This window comes from Pelecanus crispus, chromosome 11 (assembly GCF_030463565.1).
Source record: "Pelecanus crispus isolate bPelCri1 chromosome 11, bPelCri1.pri, whole genome shotgun sequence".
Lineage (NCBI taxonomy): Eukaryota > Metazoa > Chordata > Aves > Pelecaniformes > Pelecanidae > Pelecanus > Pelecanus crispus.
In genome coordinates, this window is record NC_134653.1 from 34,693,206 (window position 1) to 34,711,711 (window position 18,506).

The 18,506-nt window shown below is 37.2% G+C and overlaps 1 protein-coding gene across 1 annotated transcript in view; it reads right to left on the minus strand.

Moving 5' to 3' along the window:
• Positions 1–2,881: 2,881 nt before the first annotated feature.
• Positions 2,882–18,506, minus strand: part of SLC15A4 (solute carrier family 15 member 4) — a 30,850-nt gene continuing 15,225 nt past the window's right edge. Inside the window, exons 5-8 of the mRNA XM_009493191.2 lie at positions 17,694–17,862; positions 13,065–13,220; positions 7,554–7,712; positions 2,882–4,172 (exon numbers count right to left, since the gene is read on the minus strand). Of these exons, the coding sequence (XP_009491466.2) occupies positions 4,024–4,172; positions 7,554–7,712; positions 13,065–13,220; positions 17,694–17,862 (633 nt within the window). The 3' untranslated portion in view covers positions 2,882–4,023. The remainder of the gene's footprint in view (positions 4,173–7,553; positions 7,713–13,064; positions 13,221–17,693; positions 17,863–18,506) is intronic.

Genomic DNA, 18,506 nt, shown 5'->3' on the forward strand with positions numbered 1-18,506 from the left:
AAAGAATGGAAAGAAAAGTAAGCTTTCATCCTTTAGGGTATAAAGTAGCCACTTAGACTTCCTAGTTCTTTCTATTCTGATTGTTCCTCAATATGCTAGGTTATTTTACCTCCTTTTCAAGCATTACTGCAGCCACTGGCAGAATGAAGGTAGTGGGATGGATTGTAATTAATTCCCAATTCCATGCTTGTAAAAGTGTAATGTTTTTCATCCTTCATTATGATCTTTTAAGTCCAACAAACTCTTAAGTTAGAGATTGCTAGTCACGTAGTAAGGCTCATTTGAAAACCGCTGTAAGTGGATCCAATTACTATGTAACTAGGTTTTGACAACTATTCTTTCCACTGACTTAGAGAACAAAATCTACGCTGTGAGTACTGTAATAGAAAAATTAATTCCAAGATGGAAAGGACTATTAAACCATATTGTGTACATGACATGAAAAAACTCAGCCAACAGCCAGACTGTGTTATCTGTCACTAGGCAATCTTGACTGAAGGCGCTGTTCATCACTATTCTGAACTTAGCGCTACCTGGAGCAAAGTGTCTATTTACGCACTTCTCGTTTCATAGCTGCTGACCTTAACTCTCTTCTCTGTTCTTTCACTGCAGCTACATCCTCGCTCTGGGGCCAGCCGGTACCATGCTCTCAGGTATGTGCATTATTCCACCAGCAGTGCCGAGTGTTGGTCTACAAATTCTCTGCTTCCTCGGAGATGAATTTGCATCTCAAACTATTGACTGTTCAAATGGAAAGCATTGTAATCTGTTTCCCCAGAGGGCTTGTCTGCACTAACGTAAAACTTGCCCTGCACATAAACAAAATCACTCAGATGATAGATAACATTTTTCGAAAAGCAATTTCAAAACACACACACAAAAAAATGTTAAGAACTCCATGCATCTTTTAATACAGGTTTATTGTTAAGCTGAAACCTTGTCTGACAAGTGTCAGCCCTGAGCAACTCTTGTTAAAAAAACCAGAAAGACACAAACACAACAAAAAACTCACAGGGTTCGCTACAGACTTTTAAGGGAAATACTGTAATTGAACTCACTCTGGAGGTTTATATAAGCAGAAGGAATGAAACAAAGACTCCCCTTTGCTGAGGAGGGGTACTCATTATAGAGTGTAGACGCAAAGGCATGAGAAAACTGGTCTTGCCGTACTCTTGAAAGATCCACAGTTGTAGGAGCAATGCATCCACCTTATAATCTCCAATGAAACACAGGTCCCAGGCAGCTGTTCTTCATACCTGCTTAGATTAGAGCTTGCATAGGCATTGTAAGGTACACGCTTACTCTCTTCATAACCCTTTATGAGTAAAAGCCATGAACTTTAATCAGATCCCTGCTCTCATGTTGAACGAGTACTTACTTTTCGATGTTGTGCTTTGAATTTAAGACACCTGGAAAGTCAGAGGCTTAGAAACGTCCGTTGGGGTGACTCCTGTCAGATCCTTCTATTGCGCCGGAACAATCTACGAAGTGACTGTAACTAAATTCAAACTGTACGCTTCAAGGTATTTCATTAATGAGCTGCAGTGCTCAGTCACAAAGTTAATTGATTAGTCTTACTTCTGTGACTGGAGTGGAAACACTAAAAGATAAGCCAGGGAGGAAGAATCAGCTAAGACTTTGAGTCACAAAAAAGCCTTATCCCTTTGATGAGAAGTGTCAGATTAATCTTCATAAATGGTCATAATTACTTGTGCCTGGAGCTCAGCCAAGTCATTCCAAATAAAAATTAAATTATATAACTAATTGCATGTTCAGTCTCCTCTCCAGAGTGTTAGAACCACCACAGCCCTACAGAAACATGCAGACATTTACCCTGTTACAAGCATACAGGAAAAGACATTTGCCTAAATATTGAGTAGGCTAACCTAGTATTTATTGATTATATTTTTCCTTAAGTAATAGTTTCCCTAAAGCTTGCCTATACAGACTGTCACAGTTACTGTTAGACACCTAGCTCCTTTGGTAATCTGCAGATGACTCTCCATTCTTCATTAAACGCAGTTTTAACTATAATCGGCAGACCCATATCAGATGGGAAATTTATGAATGCTGTTGAAAAATTATAGATCTCGGGGGAAAAAAATAGTGAAATTAATTAAGTTCGGTTACTGGAAAAGGGATGAGTGAGTATACAGACACCAAAGCTGATGACATCTAATACCAGAATCAAGACTCATCTTGGGGGTTCCAAGAACAGTACTAATACTTCAGAGGAAGGAACACTTCTAAAAGCAAAATCTTCGTAAATCTAGTAGACTACTACTTAGTGGGCACAACCCAGTTCTCTCCTGTGATTATATACGCTTTGGAAATGGATGAAATAAACAGGAAACACTACAGATCCACCCCCATGTCAGAAGTCCAGGACTAAATCAGTATACATTCGAGAAATTATTTGGTCCCTATACATTCCTTATGCAGCCTGTACCATCTTAGTATTACATCTTTTTAGCTGGTTGTAAATGGGATTCCAGAAACATAGCATGTGGAGCTTTTAAAACAAAGTTAGAAAAGGAAGCTGGCTTTTCCTCATATGAGATGTTGCTTACTTATTTTCTTTAGTTATTCCAATTCTAAATGATACTAAGTAACACAATAGCTGAAGCATCTCCACTGACTTACCTTGGCAAAGACAGGACAGCTTGCATACCGCTATATTATCTGACAAAACTAATAGGATGCTGCTGTACGTTCAGAAATCTAATAGGATTCCACTGTATATTTAGGAAATAAAAGCTAGAGAACAAATTATTTATAGTATAATTTTATTCACCTAGAAACAAAGGGTCAAAAGTCACAGCATGGAAGTTCACTTTATTTTGTAAACTCATTAAAAAGATGTCCATGTACAAAAGGACATTTTAACAACGTAAATGCAGACAAAGGAAACTATAAAAATTCAACACATAAAAAGTTGAGCTTTTATTTTCTTTCTGCGTAATCCCTTGCATCTTCCATACCAGTCTGTGCACAACCTTAAGTACAATTGTTAGAATCGTTAAAATTCAAGAGGCTGAACATAAAACCATTTGCTCTGCTATAGGAATGTGTTGCTGAAAGATACAAACCCTGTAGCATGTTAGCTAGAAGTAAGACACAAGACCGAAGGAACTGGCTGAAAGGCTTCTAAATTGTGCATCCATCTTCTGAGAATTCAATCTCAGTTTTCTTTCTGCAAATACTTAGAGTATTCCTTAGGGAAGTAACAGCATTGGACTGAACAGTGCTTTGTCAAAAAGATGTATGTCTCCGTATTGCCCTAATACATCTAATGCAGATTCAAAAATAAAAACATTTCTGAAGTAAAACCATTTCAGTCCCAACAAATGTTTATTTTGCACCAAAACTTACAGCAGCTGTATGACAAGCTACTGTGACATATAATGCAGTCTTCAGTATTGGCTACTGACTGCAAGTTTGGACTTAAATCCTTGAGACACTGCCAGCGAAAGGTCAATTATAAAACTACGTTTCTTTTTAATCTGAGCTAATCCGCACTTTAATTTGTCCCTGTTTCTCCCCCCAACATGACTCTCAGGATTGAAAAATTATTCTTGTAACCATTACTTGAGGTTTCTGTAAAATGCTTGCTTTCTGGTGTCCTCAACGTAGGCTTGAGACTGTTGAGTGTTTCTCTAGATCCACTGGTTCTTCACTAACCAGAGCTTTTTCAGTCAGGAAAAATCCATGTCACATGTGACTCGTTATACTCAATTTCCAAGAGTTAAGTAAACATCTCGTGATTAACAAAGAGCAACTTGAATGCCTAGAGTTAATACACTTCCAAGATTTGTTTGTCCTCTGCCAGGACTTAGTGCAAGAAACGAGCCCCGCCAACATAAGGCACTTACCTACGTTACACGAGAGGGGCAGGGGCGAGAACTCTTGTAACATGCAAGTCTAGTAAGAGTCTCACTGGAGAAAACACAAGCTCTCGCTGACTCCGGCTGCACTGCCACTTCATTGTGAGCTGCTGTAATGAAGTCTGCTCTGTAACAGGTATCAGATCCTCCCGTTGGCCGCCACTTCGTTAATCTTCGATTTTTGATGATCATATTTCACAGAAACAATAAGGAAAAGCAAGAGGGTTGCTCCTTGGATAGCAGCCAGCAAAAAAAAATAATAGTTTAATTGGCAGCCATTAATATTACCTGGAAAGAATTGGGGAGGGAAAAAAAAAAAACCCATTAATTAAAAATATACAAATAACACTGTCAATCCCTTTGAGCTTAAGTAGCGAAGACTCTTCTGCAAAACATGGGCAAAACCAAACCAAATCACATCTCCATTCGACAGCATAGTTTTGTTTTTAATTATCCAGAGCAAAAGATGGAACTTCTGAGGAAGATGCACACATACAAGGATTGCTTTCTTTTGTGCTTCAATGCATTAAACCAAGTAATGTCCCTGAACAAGCCGATATGCTGTTACTGCACGATTTCTCATGAACAAAAATTTGCTGGAAGCTCCTCCCTACCACTGTGAGAACTTTGTGCAAAGACTACACACATATAGCAGTGGGCATGCTTCGTGAGAGTCAAAAGGATTTTAAAAGGCTAATAAGCTAATAATCTCCCTTTCTTCCCCCTCTGCCCCCCCCCCTTTTTTTTTTTAAGTCTGGTTTCTATACTGCAAAAATTGCAATGCTTTGTTGACTTCAGATAAAACAGCTCAAAACATCAATGTGTATTTTCATATATGATTTACTTCCTTTGTAATGTAAGTAATAGAGATCACTTATCATTTTGAGGGGACAATTTTTGAGGGGACAACTCGTTTCAAAAGCAAAAAAAGAAAACATCCCGGTGCTGTGGCCACTAAACAGACTTGAAAAAGAAATTTCTGCAAATAAAGCCCTGGACTGTAAACTGTTCAGCAACAGCTCCCAGTGAAATGCAGCATTCAAGATGGAAGCAAAACTACACTCATACAGGTTAGTAACTTAAAGCCTTTACCATCTTTACTAGATATCATTATTATTATTAAGGAGCCTGGAGAATGCAGTGAAGTGATAAGGCTTTAGTCAAGGGAAAAAAAAAGAAAGTCTCATGTTTTACAGCTTAATTGAAACAGGTAAAAGTATGATTTTTTTGTACTATATATACACACTAGAGAGTCCTCTCTAGCAGGCTTTTCAGCCGTGCTTAAAGCTGTATGGTCTGTCTGCATCTGGAGGCCTGTACCTCCCTTCTCTGCTAAGTCAAAGATAAAATAAAAATAATCAAAAAGTGAATGCTATTAAGGAAAAAGTTTGGCAACTCTGTAGATATAAGGAAAGCAATTACTGAGATTTTCTCTCAGCCTTCTTTATGTGGTTTCTTTTTGGTTCAATTCATCTTTGACACTCCCTCAAAGTTGTTATAACTTAGTGATTTGTACCACATTAAATAATGTTGAATTAAGAAAGCTCATTGCGAAAACATTATTCCTCTATTAAGAGATGTGCACTAACTATTGCTGTACTTCCAAGAACAATATATTGTGGCTCATTTCCAACACGCCAACATGAGCCACGGCCAATTGGACCATTATGATTATCAAAAAGGTTAGGGAGAGTAAAAATAGTGAAGTATACATTGATCCTAACAAGCTGTTCATGCAGCATGCCTATAAATGTTCAGATTAAATTACTTTAATTACTGAAACTTAAGATTCAATTAAATGAACTTATAATAAAATGCAATAAAATTAAACGGAGTCTTTCCTTGACATTTAAAATACAATATACACGTGAATCTCCATTTCAAGAGCAGATACGTTTAAAGAGTAGTAATTATCCTTTATAGGAAGGGATATTAAACCTGTGAAATCTCAGTTTTTGTCAGAGAAATAACAGTCATTTCAATGGCAGCAATCAACACTGAAGTGCCAGCAGAGAGTGAGCCTTCTCAGTAGATTTTGGAGGCAGTCAGTTACCTCAAATGATATCATGAGTTAGCATAAATAGCAGAAACTTGGTGCACGTGCTTACAGTTATTTTACAGCATCTAACGAAAAATTCAGAAGAAGTCATTCATTCATAAAGACTCCTCCTTACAATTCCTACCCTGGAAGACCTAAGTAAATTTTAGATGTGACTTTGATAACTTTCAATAATGTTATACCAAATGAAAATTGAGTTATAAACAGTTACTGATGTAAGCTGTTAAAACAGTAGCTACTATGGATGCTACAAATCAAAATCACCCACTGAGCGCTTCAACCTTGAGCCAGACGTATAGCTGCTGAGAAGGCTCGATTGTGTATCGAGTCTCCGGACTAAGGAAGGTAGAAATACCCAGTTCTGACAGCTGGCCAAAGGACAATCCACTGAGCTGAGCAGCTTATTCAAAACAGATGACCAATGAGTCATGAAAGGCAACATCTTCCAGTCCTAGCCAACTCTGGCTATATTTAGCACAACCTAAATATTTTACAGAGAGAATATTAGGCACTGTCTTCTCTTAGGCTGCTTCAGAAAACAAAAGGCAAGAGGCTAAAAAAGCACCATCAAATATCCAAATATCACATATATTAATTTGTATGAAATTATTATCCTCCTACTGAGCCATTAGCAACTGAATTATCTCTATACAGAATTGGAGAAAAAGATGCTCTTCTAATTTTGAAATTGACTGGGGGAAAAAATCTCCATGTGACTGAATTTTCATTTGGTGAGGACAATTCCATAAAGTTAAGGCTACTTGTCATCTAGAGAACAACTTATAAACCAAAAGATGACAACTCGTGGCATATGTACTGTTCCAGACAACATTACTTTTTGGTAGCATGCAAATCAAGCTTCAATGGCAAATTCTCTCACACCAAATTTAAAGGAAGTTTAGGCTCCAATTTTAAGCCATGTATACACAGTAGGTCTAGCATACGTTTTAAGAACTTCTCACACTCCTTCTGCTGGAACTAATTACCCATTGATGATGGTGTGATTTTCTGAAATCCCCAAGGTGCCACCTACTGGTACCAACAATTATTTTTAATTTCAGCTGGCAACACAAAGCAGATGATACGTTGGACTTTAAGAGTATAAATAGCTAGCACACAGAAATGCAAAATTAACTCATGGTAATTCTGATGAAGTCTCTTGAGACTAAGAAGCTGAATAATCACTGAGAGAGAGATGGGTACATTTTACTCCCCATAACCGCAGAAAGTAATTTCAGTACTTTATACCAAATATATTCTTCTTCCACACATAATTTAAATATTTTTTACTAAAATACAAAAGTTTATAAGTCATTTCTAGTGATGAAATGCAGTAACAGCTGAGCAGGTAACTGACAGGCCTTACAGCAGCAAAATACTATATGCACGTTTCCCATGCTTTCACGAGGGCAATGCATCGTTGTGCATAGTCACGTTACTTCATACTTATATGCAAGATGAAACTTTGTCTTTAACAAAACAGCAGACAAATTTATATTTTTAAAATAATAACTGTGCTAAGACTCAACAGTTTCACATGCTTGATGCTTAACTGCTTCTGAAGGAAGCCTTCTACTTTATAGACTATGAATACACTGAAAATAACTTACCAAAATCCGTGTGATTACTCATCCAGCCAATTTCTTTAATAGACACCAGTGCCAACAATCCAGAGCCAACAAATGATCCAATCCCCGAAAAGAAAAAAAACAGCCCCATAATAGCACTCTGCATAGATTTGGGAGCAGCTGAATATGCAAATTCTAGACCTGTATTAAAAATATAAAAAACAATGCTATTGGAAGATCGAAGAAACAATACTAGTTCATTCTTGTTTAGTGTTGTAGAAGTTACAGATGTATACAACTTCTGGTATGTTAAAGACCTAAAACTAGCCTTGGATTTCAGGAGACAGGGAATTTAGGTAGTGAATCCCTATCAGTTCCCAGTTCCCTCTAATTGCTTTATGAACCCTGTTAACAGTCATCAATATATCAACCCATTAAATGGACAACATTTGAGACACACACTTTGATCTTATTAATATTACATGTGTAAAATCAAGAAATCTTCTGAGGAAGCGCATTCATTCTTCTGTCTAAAATTATCCTCAAAGAAATTTATTAAACTAACTCCAACCTGGCAGGTTCCGTGTTCCCCATTTCACTTGCTTCTATATTGCCTCTCTGTTGTGCAGTATCTACGAAACACACGGCATTCCCTGCTGAGAACAAAGTACTCGGGAACTGAAGGTCACTCTTGCATTGACCATGCACATTTATTTCTCACAGACTCAGTGTCTGTATCTCTGAATGTGCAAAGAAATTAATTGCAGCTGGAAAGGCAGTAATCAGTTTTAATTTAATTTTGATCTAGAATTCTCCATGCTCATTGCTTGCTGGCCTATTCTTTTTAAGGCTTGTAGAAACGGGACTTCAACTTTAAACTACACTTACTCAAATTTCAACCTATAAAACCAAGAAAAACATACCAGTGACATCAATTTGAAAATCTGTGCTACTGAATTTTAGGACCAACAGAACACAGAGGGTTAGGCTCCGCCTTGCAAAGACTAATGCCCACGATTAACTCTCCTTTTTAGAATAATACTCCTGTCAAAAATCAAATGGGATTATTCACAAGAGACAGTCAAATACATTCTTTGTAGAGCTTTTTCTCTGACAGGTGAAATGCTTGTTTGAAAACAGTCAGCTTCATACTGAAAATTAATGCTACCTCATCTAACATTTTTCTTGGCAAAGAGAGCATTATTGACCTGAAAATGGCACAAATCTTACGTCCTGCATAATAAAGGTATGCTTTATCTTCACCATTACTGGAATCTGACTTTTGCTGCTCCAGACAGAGTTTAATGGAAATACACTGGCATTTCTTTTCAAGAAAAGGCTTAACACTTCAAGCCAGATAGGTCAATTTGCCTGTTGTGAGGGAGGAACTTTGCTCTTGTAAAAGAAACAGAACTGTGTGTTCTCACTCATCTAACAGCCTTCTGCACTGCCACCTGAGACATCTCTGATAACCAACACACTGCTTCTCTTTTCCTTTGCAAAACACGTTAGAATGGGCCAACAGCAACCTGTCTGTGATTCTAGAAGGGAACCGAAACATTCTTCATGCAACTCAGCTGTGTGGGTTCCTGTAAATTCAAACCGTAACAAGAGAATCTCTACAGAGATGGAGAGACATCTGCAAATGGTGAAGGGGGGGTGGGGGCGAAATTATATTTGAGAATTAAAAACTCAGGTTTTTTTTAGGATTTGCTACTAATATAACAATTCAGATTTTTCAAGAAGTATTTATCTGGCCAATCTCACTTAGGGAAAAAAAAAAGCAGACTAAGGATAGGAGTAGCTTGGTTTTTAACCTCTTGTTAAGCTATCATAGCTGCCCCAAGTCGCCAGGGTATCAGTCACATTTTGGCCACCGGGCTTTTGTACATTCTGTACAAGTTAAGCTCAAGTATACCACAGGAAAGGATCTGGCCCATTTCTTCTCTTGTTCATTTTACAGATATACTGGATGCGAGTGTTACTGCTGGAAAAAGATCTTAAGACTCAAAACAAAAACCAAAATGGGTGTAACACTATGCACTTTTTGCAACAAAATAAGGCACGTTTCTGAACTTGAATAATGTTTCCAGCAACCCTAATATTTAATCGGGCATAAAGAATATAAAGTCTTTTCTTTGCCTTCAACGATTTTTTTTGCCTGCTGGCAGCCATTGATAACAATTTCATGCTACCTCAAACAAGCAGTTTTGAAATTAAACCCTCTAGTTGGTGTTGTCATGTGAGATTATGATTCCCAGTTAAATAAGGGTGCTTTAAGAGGATTGACAGAGTAATACAAAAGATTAATGCAATGTGTGTCATCTTTGTAAAGGTACCTCAAGTGTAACTAATGTGGCTTAATAAGAATATGCTTAGTTTTACAGTAAACAAAAAAACAAACTTATGTTTCTGCTCTTATGACATTTAGTCATTTCACATTTTCCAAATCACTACAGTTTTGTAACCACTAACACTTTGCTTATTTTAAAGCTGAATTTCATAGCACAACAGATGCCTTTATCAAATTTAGTATCAAATTGGTAAAGTATGCTCTATTAAGTCTTGAGAGGCTTTCTTAAAGATACTAAGAATTCAGTTTAGGTAACAATCAGAAGGCAGGAAAAAACACTTTGTGAAACAAATCAAATGGAAGTGTAATACACAAAGCAATTAAGATCCGCATAGAATTTCTGGTGCAAAGAGAGAGAAGCTTTTGCATTTTTCCTAACATTGACCAACAAGTTTTGAAGTTATAAAGCTGTTGGTACAGACCCAGCAAGTGCAGAACAGCAGGGTATTCACATAAGAATAGCGTTACCCTTAAACACTTCACTTTTCATAAAGAAGTTCACTAAAGCAGTTGAAAAAAACCAACCCTCAGTTTGGAGTTCACCAAATAGAGAATGCATCAAGTCCTTGACCTTTCCACAAGCTGCAGATAGGTTTGTTATTCTTTCCTTGTGAATACCTATAAACTAGTAAACAGTGACTGACAGAAACAAGAATGTGTAAGAGGGAAGAAATTTATTTAGTTTTGCAGAACACTTGCATTTCTGATAAGTCATCTGTTTATCTGAGTTCAGATTTAATTGGCACATTCCCTAAAGCTGTAACTAAGGGTAATTCATTTTACTCTTTTGATAAAAATGCTAAATACAGCCTTAGTTTTCATAAGTAACTCAATTAAGCAAGACTTCCATCTTCAGATCTTTATGGTGTTAGGGTTTGTGGTGGCTACTGTTCACACATAATGAAAGGTACTGTCATATAGGACAGCAATGACTATGCAGATACATCCTCTAGCAAAAGATATATATTGATTGCACTGCTAAAGCATACTTCCCCTTTAAGAATCTAAAGTGGTTAGCATCTTGGGTCTTAGTGTGCTTTACAGGTAACGAACTCCCCCCACATCTTTGTAGTTGTTTATTGAAGCAAATTAATTCAAGGACTTGCCTATACATCACTGGGGGGAGGCAGAAACCACACAAGGAACCAGGAATGGGGCTGTTAGCAGATACCAATGACCTCGGACCTTCAGCCATTCGGCACTTGCAGGTGCATCTACAATAATGACTGCTGCAGTACAAAAAGTGAAGAACTATGATTTCAGCTGGTGCAACCCAGCAGGACCTTACATCCAAATCTTGGTTTTACTGTCATGAGGGTTTGTGCTAGGTGCTGGTTTCCAGGTACATGCCGTGCATGCATAGAGCTCACTGTTTGTTGGAGAACCCTGCATTCAGGCTGCAAATGGGACACTCCCAACAACAACCTGGTGCGAGACATCAACCTACTGTCCACCAGGAAGGAAAGAGCACGCTGGCGGTGCATTTGAATGCATACCGCAAAACTACAAATACACACAAGACAAAGCCACATCTAAAAAGAATTCCTCCAACATACTAAATAACTAAGGTAGAGTTTAATACGTGATGGATATGCCTAATTCTTCCAGTCACATGAAATCCCAGGCCACACAGCTGGAAGAAAAGCTTAGAGCAAATGAGCAGGTAGGAAAAAAAACCCCAAACCCACATGTTCTTCTACTTGCCAGTCGATCCAACCACCTTGCTTTATTTCCTAACAGCTGTGATGACAGTAGAACACATGTAATCAAGATGGAGTAGAAGTTCTCTGTTCCACTAAGAGGGGAACAAATGGGCCATGTGGCAGCCGGGGCTACTGCCAGCAAGATCTTACAGAATTAGAGAACCTCATTTTAACCCGCTGTGATTGCCCAGCGTGAGGAATGAAAGCAGCCTCCTACAGGGGAAACGAAACCAGGAAATTCTGTCATAAGGAATCGAAGAAAAAGACCTATATGTAATGCCAGTTTGAGTGGATGATCTTCAAAGTTCAATATTCTGAAACAGTATTTCAACACATTAATAAGTAACTACAGCTAAGCAAATACTAAATGATTTTTAAATCGGGTCACTGGAGGAGATCCAATATATTGCATCAGGTAGCTCTGCAATACTATTGAAGTAGTACCAGAATAGCTACTTCTACGATCGTGAAAGGTTTCTGTTACTGGTAACTAAGCATTGCTCCCAAGCACTAGATATGCAGACACTGCGCTAAGAGATTCACAATAGCATTTCACTTGTTTAATCACAGTAAACCAGTGTCAGGCATACCACAGTGACAACAGATAAATTGCCAGTGCTTTCCTCCTGCTAATGAGCCCTGCATGTATATGAAACAGACCAGAAAATAAGATTTTATAGTCCTATTCACCCTCTCCTCCCACTTCACTTTTAGCTTAAAAATCAATATGATCACACAGCTGTCCACTACATCACACAGAACAGTATTAAGAAATTTAAGATCTCTGGTGAGATTTGAACAGTGTTTCAGTTTGCCTAGTATCACATTGAAGTACTAAAATGATGACAGAAAAACTGATCTATAAGTAAAGCAGATAAAACTGTATAAAAAATAGCTACTTCATTATTAATATTCACAAAAACCCTAGTTTAGATTGAGCGTCACATAACTTTTCTTATTTCAGAGATGTAAAAACTCAAGTAACATGAATCTAAACTGGCGATAAATCTTTCTAAAGATGGTTTATTTCTTCCTTTTTCCCTCAGAAGGGTGCTTCCACTTACTAATTGACTTTCTAAACCGTGATCTCAGTTTTTAAGCCAAAAAAATTACACAGCACAAATTTTATTTGCAACCCAGACAAAGATTCAGAGGACACAACAGTGCATTAAAACTATTCTTTAAAATACAATATTGAAAGAGTATATTGTTTTCCATTAGGGCTTGCAAATATCCAGTGCTAAGTGGATGACACGCAAATATTTAAATGTTGGTCTGCTTGAAATTCAGTCTTGAAAACATATTCTTATCTAGCCAATTTTCAAATGTGAAAGACAATTGTGTGCTTTGTCACTTATATTAAGTTATATTGTATAATATCGTATTCGGGAACATTAGAGCTTATTTATAATGATTTGAGAAGTAAATATTTCTTTTCCAGAACGCATCATTTATGATAGATGTGAAAGCAGATTTAAAACACACAAAGACTCTTACCTGCTATACTTGCAAATATTTCACTGAATCCAATCAGCACATATTGAGGAATCTGCCACCATATTGGCAAATCTGCAGCATGGTATGTAACATTTCCAATTGTCTGATTAATTGTTTTAACCTTTACAATTTTCAGTCTGTTGCTTTCCAAAATTCCTACATGGAGGCCGGGGGAAAAAAAAAAAAAAGATTGACCTAAGATGCAAACACTGTTTCTTCATATTAAGAATTAAATTAGGATTCAGTCCTGCACTGCAACTACAAATTATAAAACAGGAGTATGTATTTCCTTATTTCCTAACATAAAGCATTTCAGACTACTTTTGCTATTGTTATCTCAAGACATACAGTTCTTCCGCCATAGAATTAGTGATTATATTCTTATTCAGTAGCAATAATTATACAAATACTTAACCCTTTTCCAGATGGATTAGCTGAAAGCCTTCTCATACAAACTATGTTGTTGTTTTTAAAGACAATCTCGTTTTCACAAACTACTACAGTGTCGAACCATTGCATCTGCCACCATAGTATTAATAAATTAGAAACCATTTTGCTTATCAAAATGGCTAGGCTAGTCCTGTAAAACTATGAAAACCCTCTGTGAATATGATCATGACATTTATGTGACACTTATCATCCCAAGAGATCCAAAAGCTCATTAGAGCTTGATTTACAAGCAATATACTGCGTAGAAAGCACTTCATGTAGAATGAAAAATAGACAGGACAGTGTAAAATGTAGCAATTTTTAGCTTGCTCAACACAACAGGTTAGAGTAGAAAGTGACTATCAAATAATGCTGTAGGGTTTTTGTTGAGTTTGCCCAGATTAAAGGATTTGCCTCGCTGTTACATAAAATGCACAGAATAGCTCATAGTTAAAAAAACCTCCCTGCTTCACCCAGGAAGGACCTCTATAAAAGAAGCCTTGACATCCTTGGAAATAAGGTGGATTTATTCATCACCAATTCAGAGGAGCAAGGCTGAGTCAATGCCACTACTTCCTATAGTACGTTACACACACTGCCTCCCACTTAGTGCCTGTCAGTTTTAGTCTCTTTCTACTTTATGAGCCAAGATCTGACCTAATCGTGGGGCACAAGTTATCACTCCTGTTACAAAAAAAATTGTACAAGGCTTAGATGACAGGTGCGATGCTTCATGGATATCATACCATGTACAAGTGATTAGATCTGCTTCCTCACTTCTAGCTTTTTCTTTCCTAGAGGCAGCCGAAGGATGACATGGACACTTAATGTGATGTTGACTGAAGTTATTGACAGCACTTTTCATATAAACAAGCACAAGCAATTTCTAATGCACAATATAATATCTGCTCTCCTGTTTCTTCCCAAATATGCGACATACAAACCTCGAGGGGGCCAACCAGATCACCATCTCTCTGCTAAGTGACAGTGTTCCAAGGGAAATGCCTGATGTTCGCAAAACCACCTCCTACCATAGAATCATTTAGGTTGGAAAAGACCTTTAAGATCATCCAGTCCAACCATTAACCTAACATTACCAAGTCCACACTAAACCAATTAAGGGTAGACTAGACTAACCCATGGCCCAAAGTGCCATGTCTGCCCGTTTTTTGAACGCTTCCAGGGATGGGGACTCCACCACCTCTCTGGGCACCATGACATGCAGTTTCTTATTAGCCCTGGTCATGGCCAGAGACCCAAGCTGGGAAGAAAGCACAAGGAAAGCTCCCTGTAGTCCCTGTACATAGTCTGTAGGTGAGGCCATAACTAAACAAGAAGTTCTAGAGATCACATGCTTAAGAATAACATCGTATTTCATCATTGTAGGGAGGGAGAGCTCCGACAACCAGACTGAGGGAGCACACCTGAACAACTGCCTTAGAAAGTACTTTGAAAAGGCTGGAAACCTGCATTTGTATAGCCCATGTTTATTCATTCATAGCAGTTCAGCATCTATTCAAGTACGAAATCTCACAACAGCTCTACAGTCTAATCCGAGACACAAGAGTTGTAGAGGGAAAACAGGTCAGACTTACTGAAGTTTGTTTAAATACCACCTTGAGCCCCCAAAATGTTTCTTAGAATGAGTGTTTTCCTTAATGACATCTGGTTTTGAGGTAAAGAGTGTTCTGAACTTAGTACCTCTTAGTGCCAGGCCACCACATTTTCTCTTGCCTTCTTCAGTTCTTAGATTAGATTACCACTTACCCATCTTATTTTTAAGTATCTTTCTTCAGCTCTTCAGCCACCTCAGTGCCTTCTGAACTATGAAGAGCTGATGTAATTAAAATAAAGCTGGATTTCTTGATGTTTTGATTTTAATATAGCTGACAAACATTTTAGACTGGAACTTAATTAAAATGTAAACAAAGCAGTACAGTCAGCTAAGAATTCAGGCATAATTTCATTCATATACATTGAACACAAAATTATTGCACCTCAAAACATCTAGTGATCCTTAATGTGTTTGACACTCTACACAACATAAGCAGATTTAGGAGGCATTTAGCCACACAGGAGCATAACCACCACATACGAAACTTGGCTATAAATTTATCTTCAAAGCCGAGTACTTCAGAATCTAGAATCTATTGATTCTTTCTTAGACTTTGATAGACAAGCTTCAAGCTTAATCTTACAGTTTTAGTAGTTAAAAGAATCTTAAGCTCTTGCTATAATTGTTTAAACTCTATAAATGAAGTAGATTTTCCAGTTGAATAACCTTAAATCCTGCTGCTCAGAATTTACGATAAAATGCATGAAGCACAGCAGATGTTCATTAAATCTAATCAGTTGTATTCTCACACAGTTTATAAGATATTTAAAATAATCTAAACAATCTAATAGGCAGCCTAAATAGTATCCAGAACTAATGCCAGTTAGGTAAGTAAGTTAAAATGGACATATGGCACAAACAAATCATTAAGACACTTCCAAGATTGCAAGTTAAGATGTTAACATCTTCATGTGTTTAAGATTTTAATCAGTATCTCTAAGGCAGAAATGGTAGGAAATAATGTTGTATTTTAAGAATACTAAATTATGGCTTCTATAAATATCATTTAGTGAGAAAATAAAAATTTTATGAAACATATAAACCAACAGAAGCTTTTCCCCTTGCTAGAAATAAACAGTTTCCTATGCCCCAAATTTGTCACAACTGAAGCTCTTAAATTCATGTTATGATGAAGGGGTGCTAAATTACTCCAAAAGGTTAAACTTTCCAACCAGACTGCAGATAAGCAAAGAATTCACCTTCTCAGTTTCAACTGTGGAAGAGTTAGGGAAGGATCAAACCAACAAAAGCACCTGTTACATTTGTAGGTGACTAGAACACAAGAAGGCATTTGAAATTTTTAAGTCAGCTATATGAAACCATTCCCCAACTCAGCTATCATAGCTCAATATGCTTTTTTCCCCCCCAGTACTAATAAAGACAGATATTGCTTTTTTTGTGAGCCAGCAGGTTCTATTTAAAGAGCTGACATTTAACTGGTTTACATCATCTTCTTTTGCTGGTAGCAGTGTCCTAAGTAACATGGAATAAGAGAAACATTCCTATTTTAAGTTTAAATGACTTTGCTTTAAGAACTTGCCCACATACAAAGTGACCTTGGCCTAACAAGGTAATTATCTCTCTCATTGAGAGAAATCTTAATAGCCGTATAAAGTGTCCCTCTCTCTAAAATATAGGAGATTACAAGTGCTGAAATTAATTTATTTAATGCTATAATGCTTTATCAATATGTTCATTACAGTGATACTAGGTGAAGGCTATAGGTTCTATGAAGCATTGCTCAGAGATGTTCAGTTCCACATCAGCAGTGCTTAACAACTTTAAATCATCCCAAAAGCAGCTGATTTATGGTTTGAACAGAGTTGCCATCTTTTTCCTTTCATGCTATGGCTAAGCTATTTTACACTACAGTAATCCCCAAACATTAGGGAACATTAAAGCAGGGGTGAAAAAACCCAAAGTGGGAGGAAACTCTTGTTCGGCCATAACCTAACTTTTTTATTTCAGGCAAAGGGAAAGGGTTTTAGGTAAAATTTCACTTTTTTAATGCTTGGAAGTAAGACTATATGAAGGAAGATACTTATTTCTGAACTAATTTGTTTTTCAGGATAAATAAATTTTCAACTTCAAGATAAATGGTTAATAAATCACACAACATGGACTTGCACAATACCATAACGTTTATTTTAGGAGGACTAAGGGCCTTATATCCAAACACTGGGCAGTTTGTTCAGGCAACCCAAACCCTGATCATGAAGCTAAGGCATTTGTTGAGAAACTATGGTCAGAAAACAAATAGTTCTCCTCTACCAAGCATACTAGAAAGTAACACTCTATGTGAAAACCTTAACGAACAAGTTGGTGTTGAAAGGTATACTTGCAGTCTATTTCAGGCAGGAAAAATGGTCCAATTTTATTGCAAATGTTAAAAACACTTTAGTAAGTTTTTGGATAAAATCTCCTTCATTGTGGGAAATGCATCCATGCAATTGCATTCTAAACTATCCCATGAAAAAGACTTCTGAATAATCCTGAAGTAAAGATTCATAAAAGTTTTTTAAAAATGCTGTTGCAAGTAGCTGAGTAAATAGCTATGTAAGTAGATCTCAAAGTTGTTTTCTTACCTGCAGCAAATGCAGAACACATTACAAAGAACATTCCAACTGCAATCCTCTTCAGAGAGGACGGGAGCAAGCCATTCCTCTTTAAAATGGGGTCCACCAATTTATCTTTTAAGGGTATTAGGATCAGAATAAGCACTGCATCAAACATAGTCAACCAGGCTGCTGGAAACTGAAAGGACAGACGACTTCAGTTAGCAATTTCATACTTAATGGTTGATTTTTACTATTATTTAATAAAGGAAGAAATATTTTCCATGAAACACTGAGATCCCAAACAAACCACAGTACGCTGATAGACACTGGAGAAAGGAAAATAAGAGTGTGTAAAAGCTGAAGAAAATAAACACTCAGCTATTCAGGTTTTCATTTAATTTGGCAGTTCATAATTCTGTCAGCTCAGAAGCACAAATGATTCCTCACCACAGTAACTCCAACAGTGTTGCATATTCTCACTTTCAAGATGCATCTCCAGCTGTGCTGAGGCGGGTGCTGGCTTCTTTGGTTGGGTGGTGGTTTGTTTTTTTTTTTTTGGGGGTGGGGGGGGAGCTTTCTGCTGGAACTGAAGAACAGCAAGTGTTCAGAGCAAAAAGGTTCTTTACACAAAAGCAAATAATACTGCACATAGTTCCAAGGAAAATGAGGAATAAGAAATTACTGGGCAGATGAAGAGAGTACTCTGAGAAAACAAAATGGATTTTTTTTAAAGATTTCTAAGTTTCAGCGGGCTCATATTTTAGGTCCTTAATCTGAGTTAATTTTTGTTAAAGCAAAAGTTAACTATCTAACTAAAACTATATGAACTCCTTTTGAAAC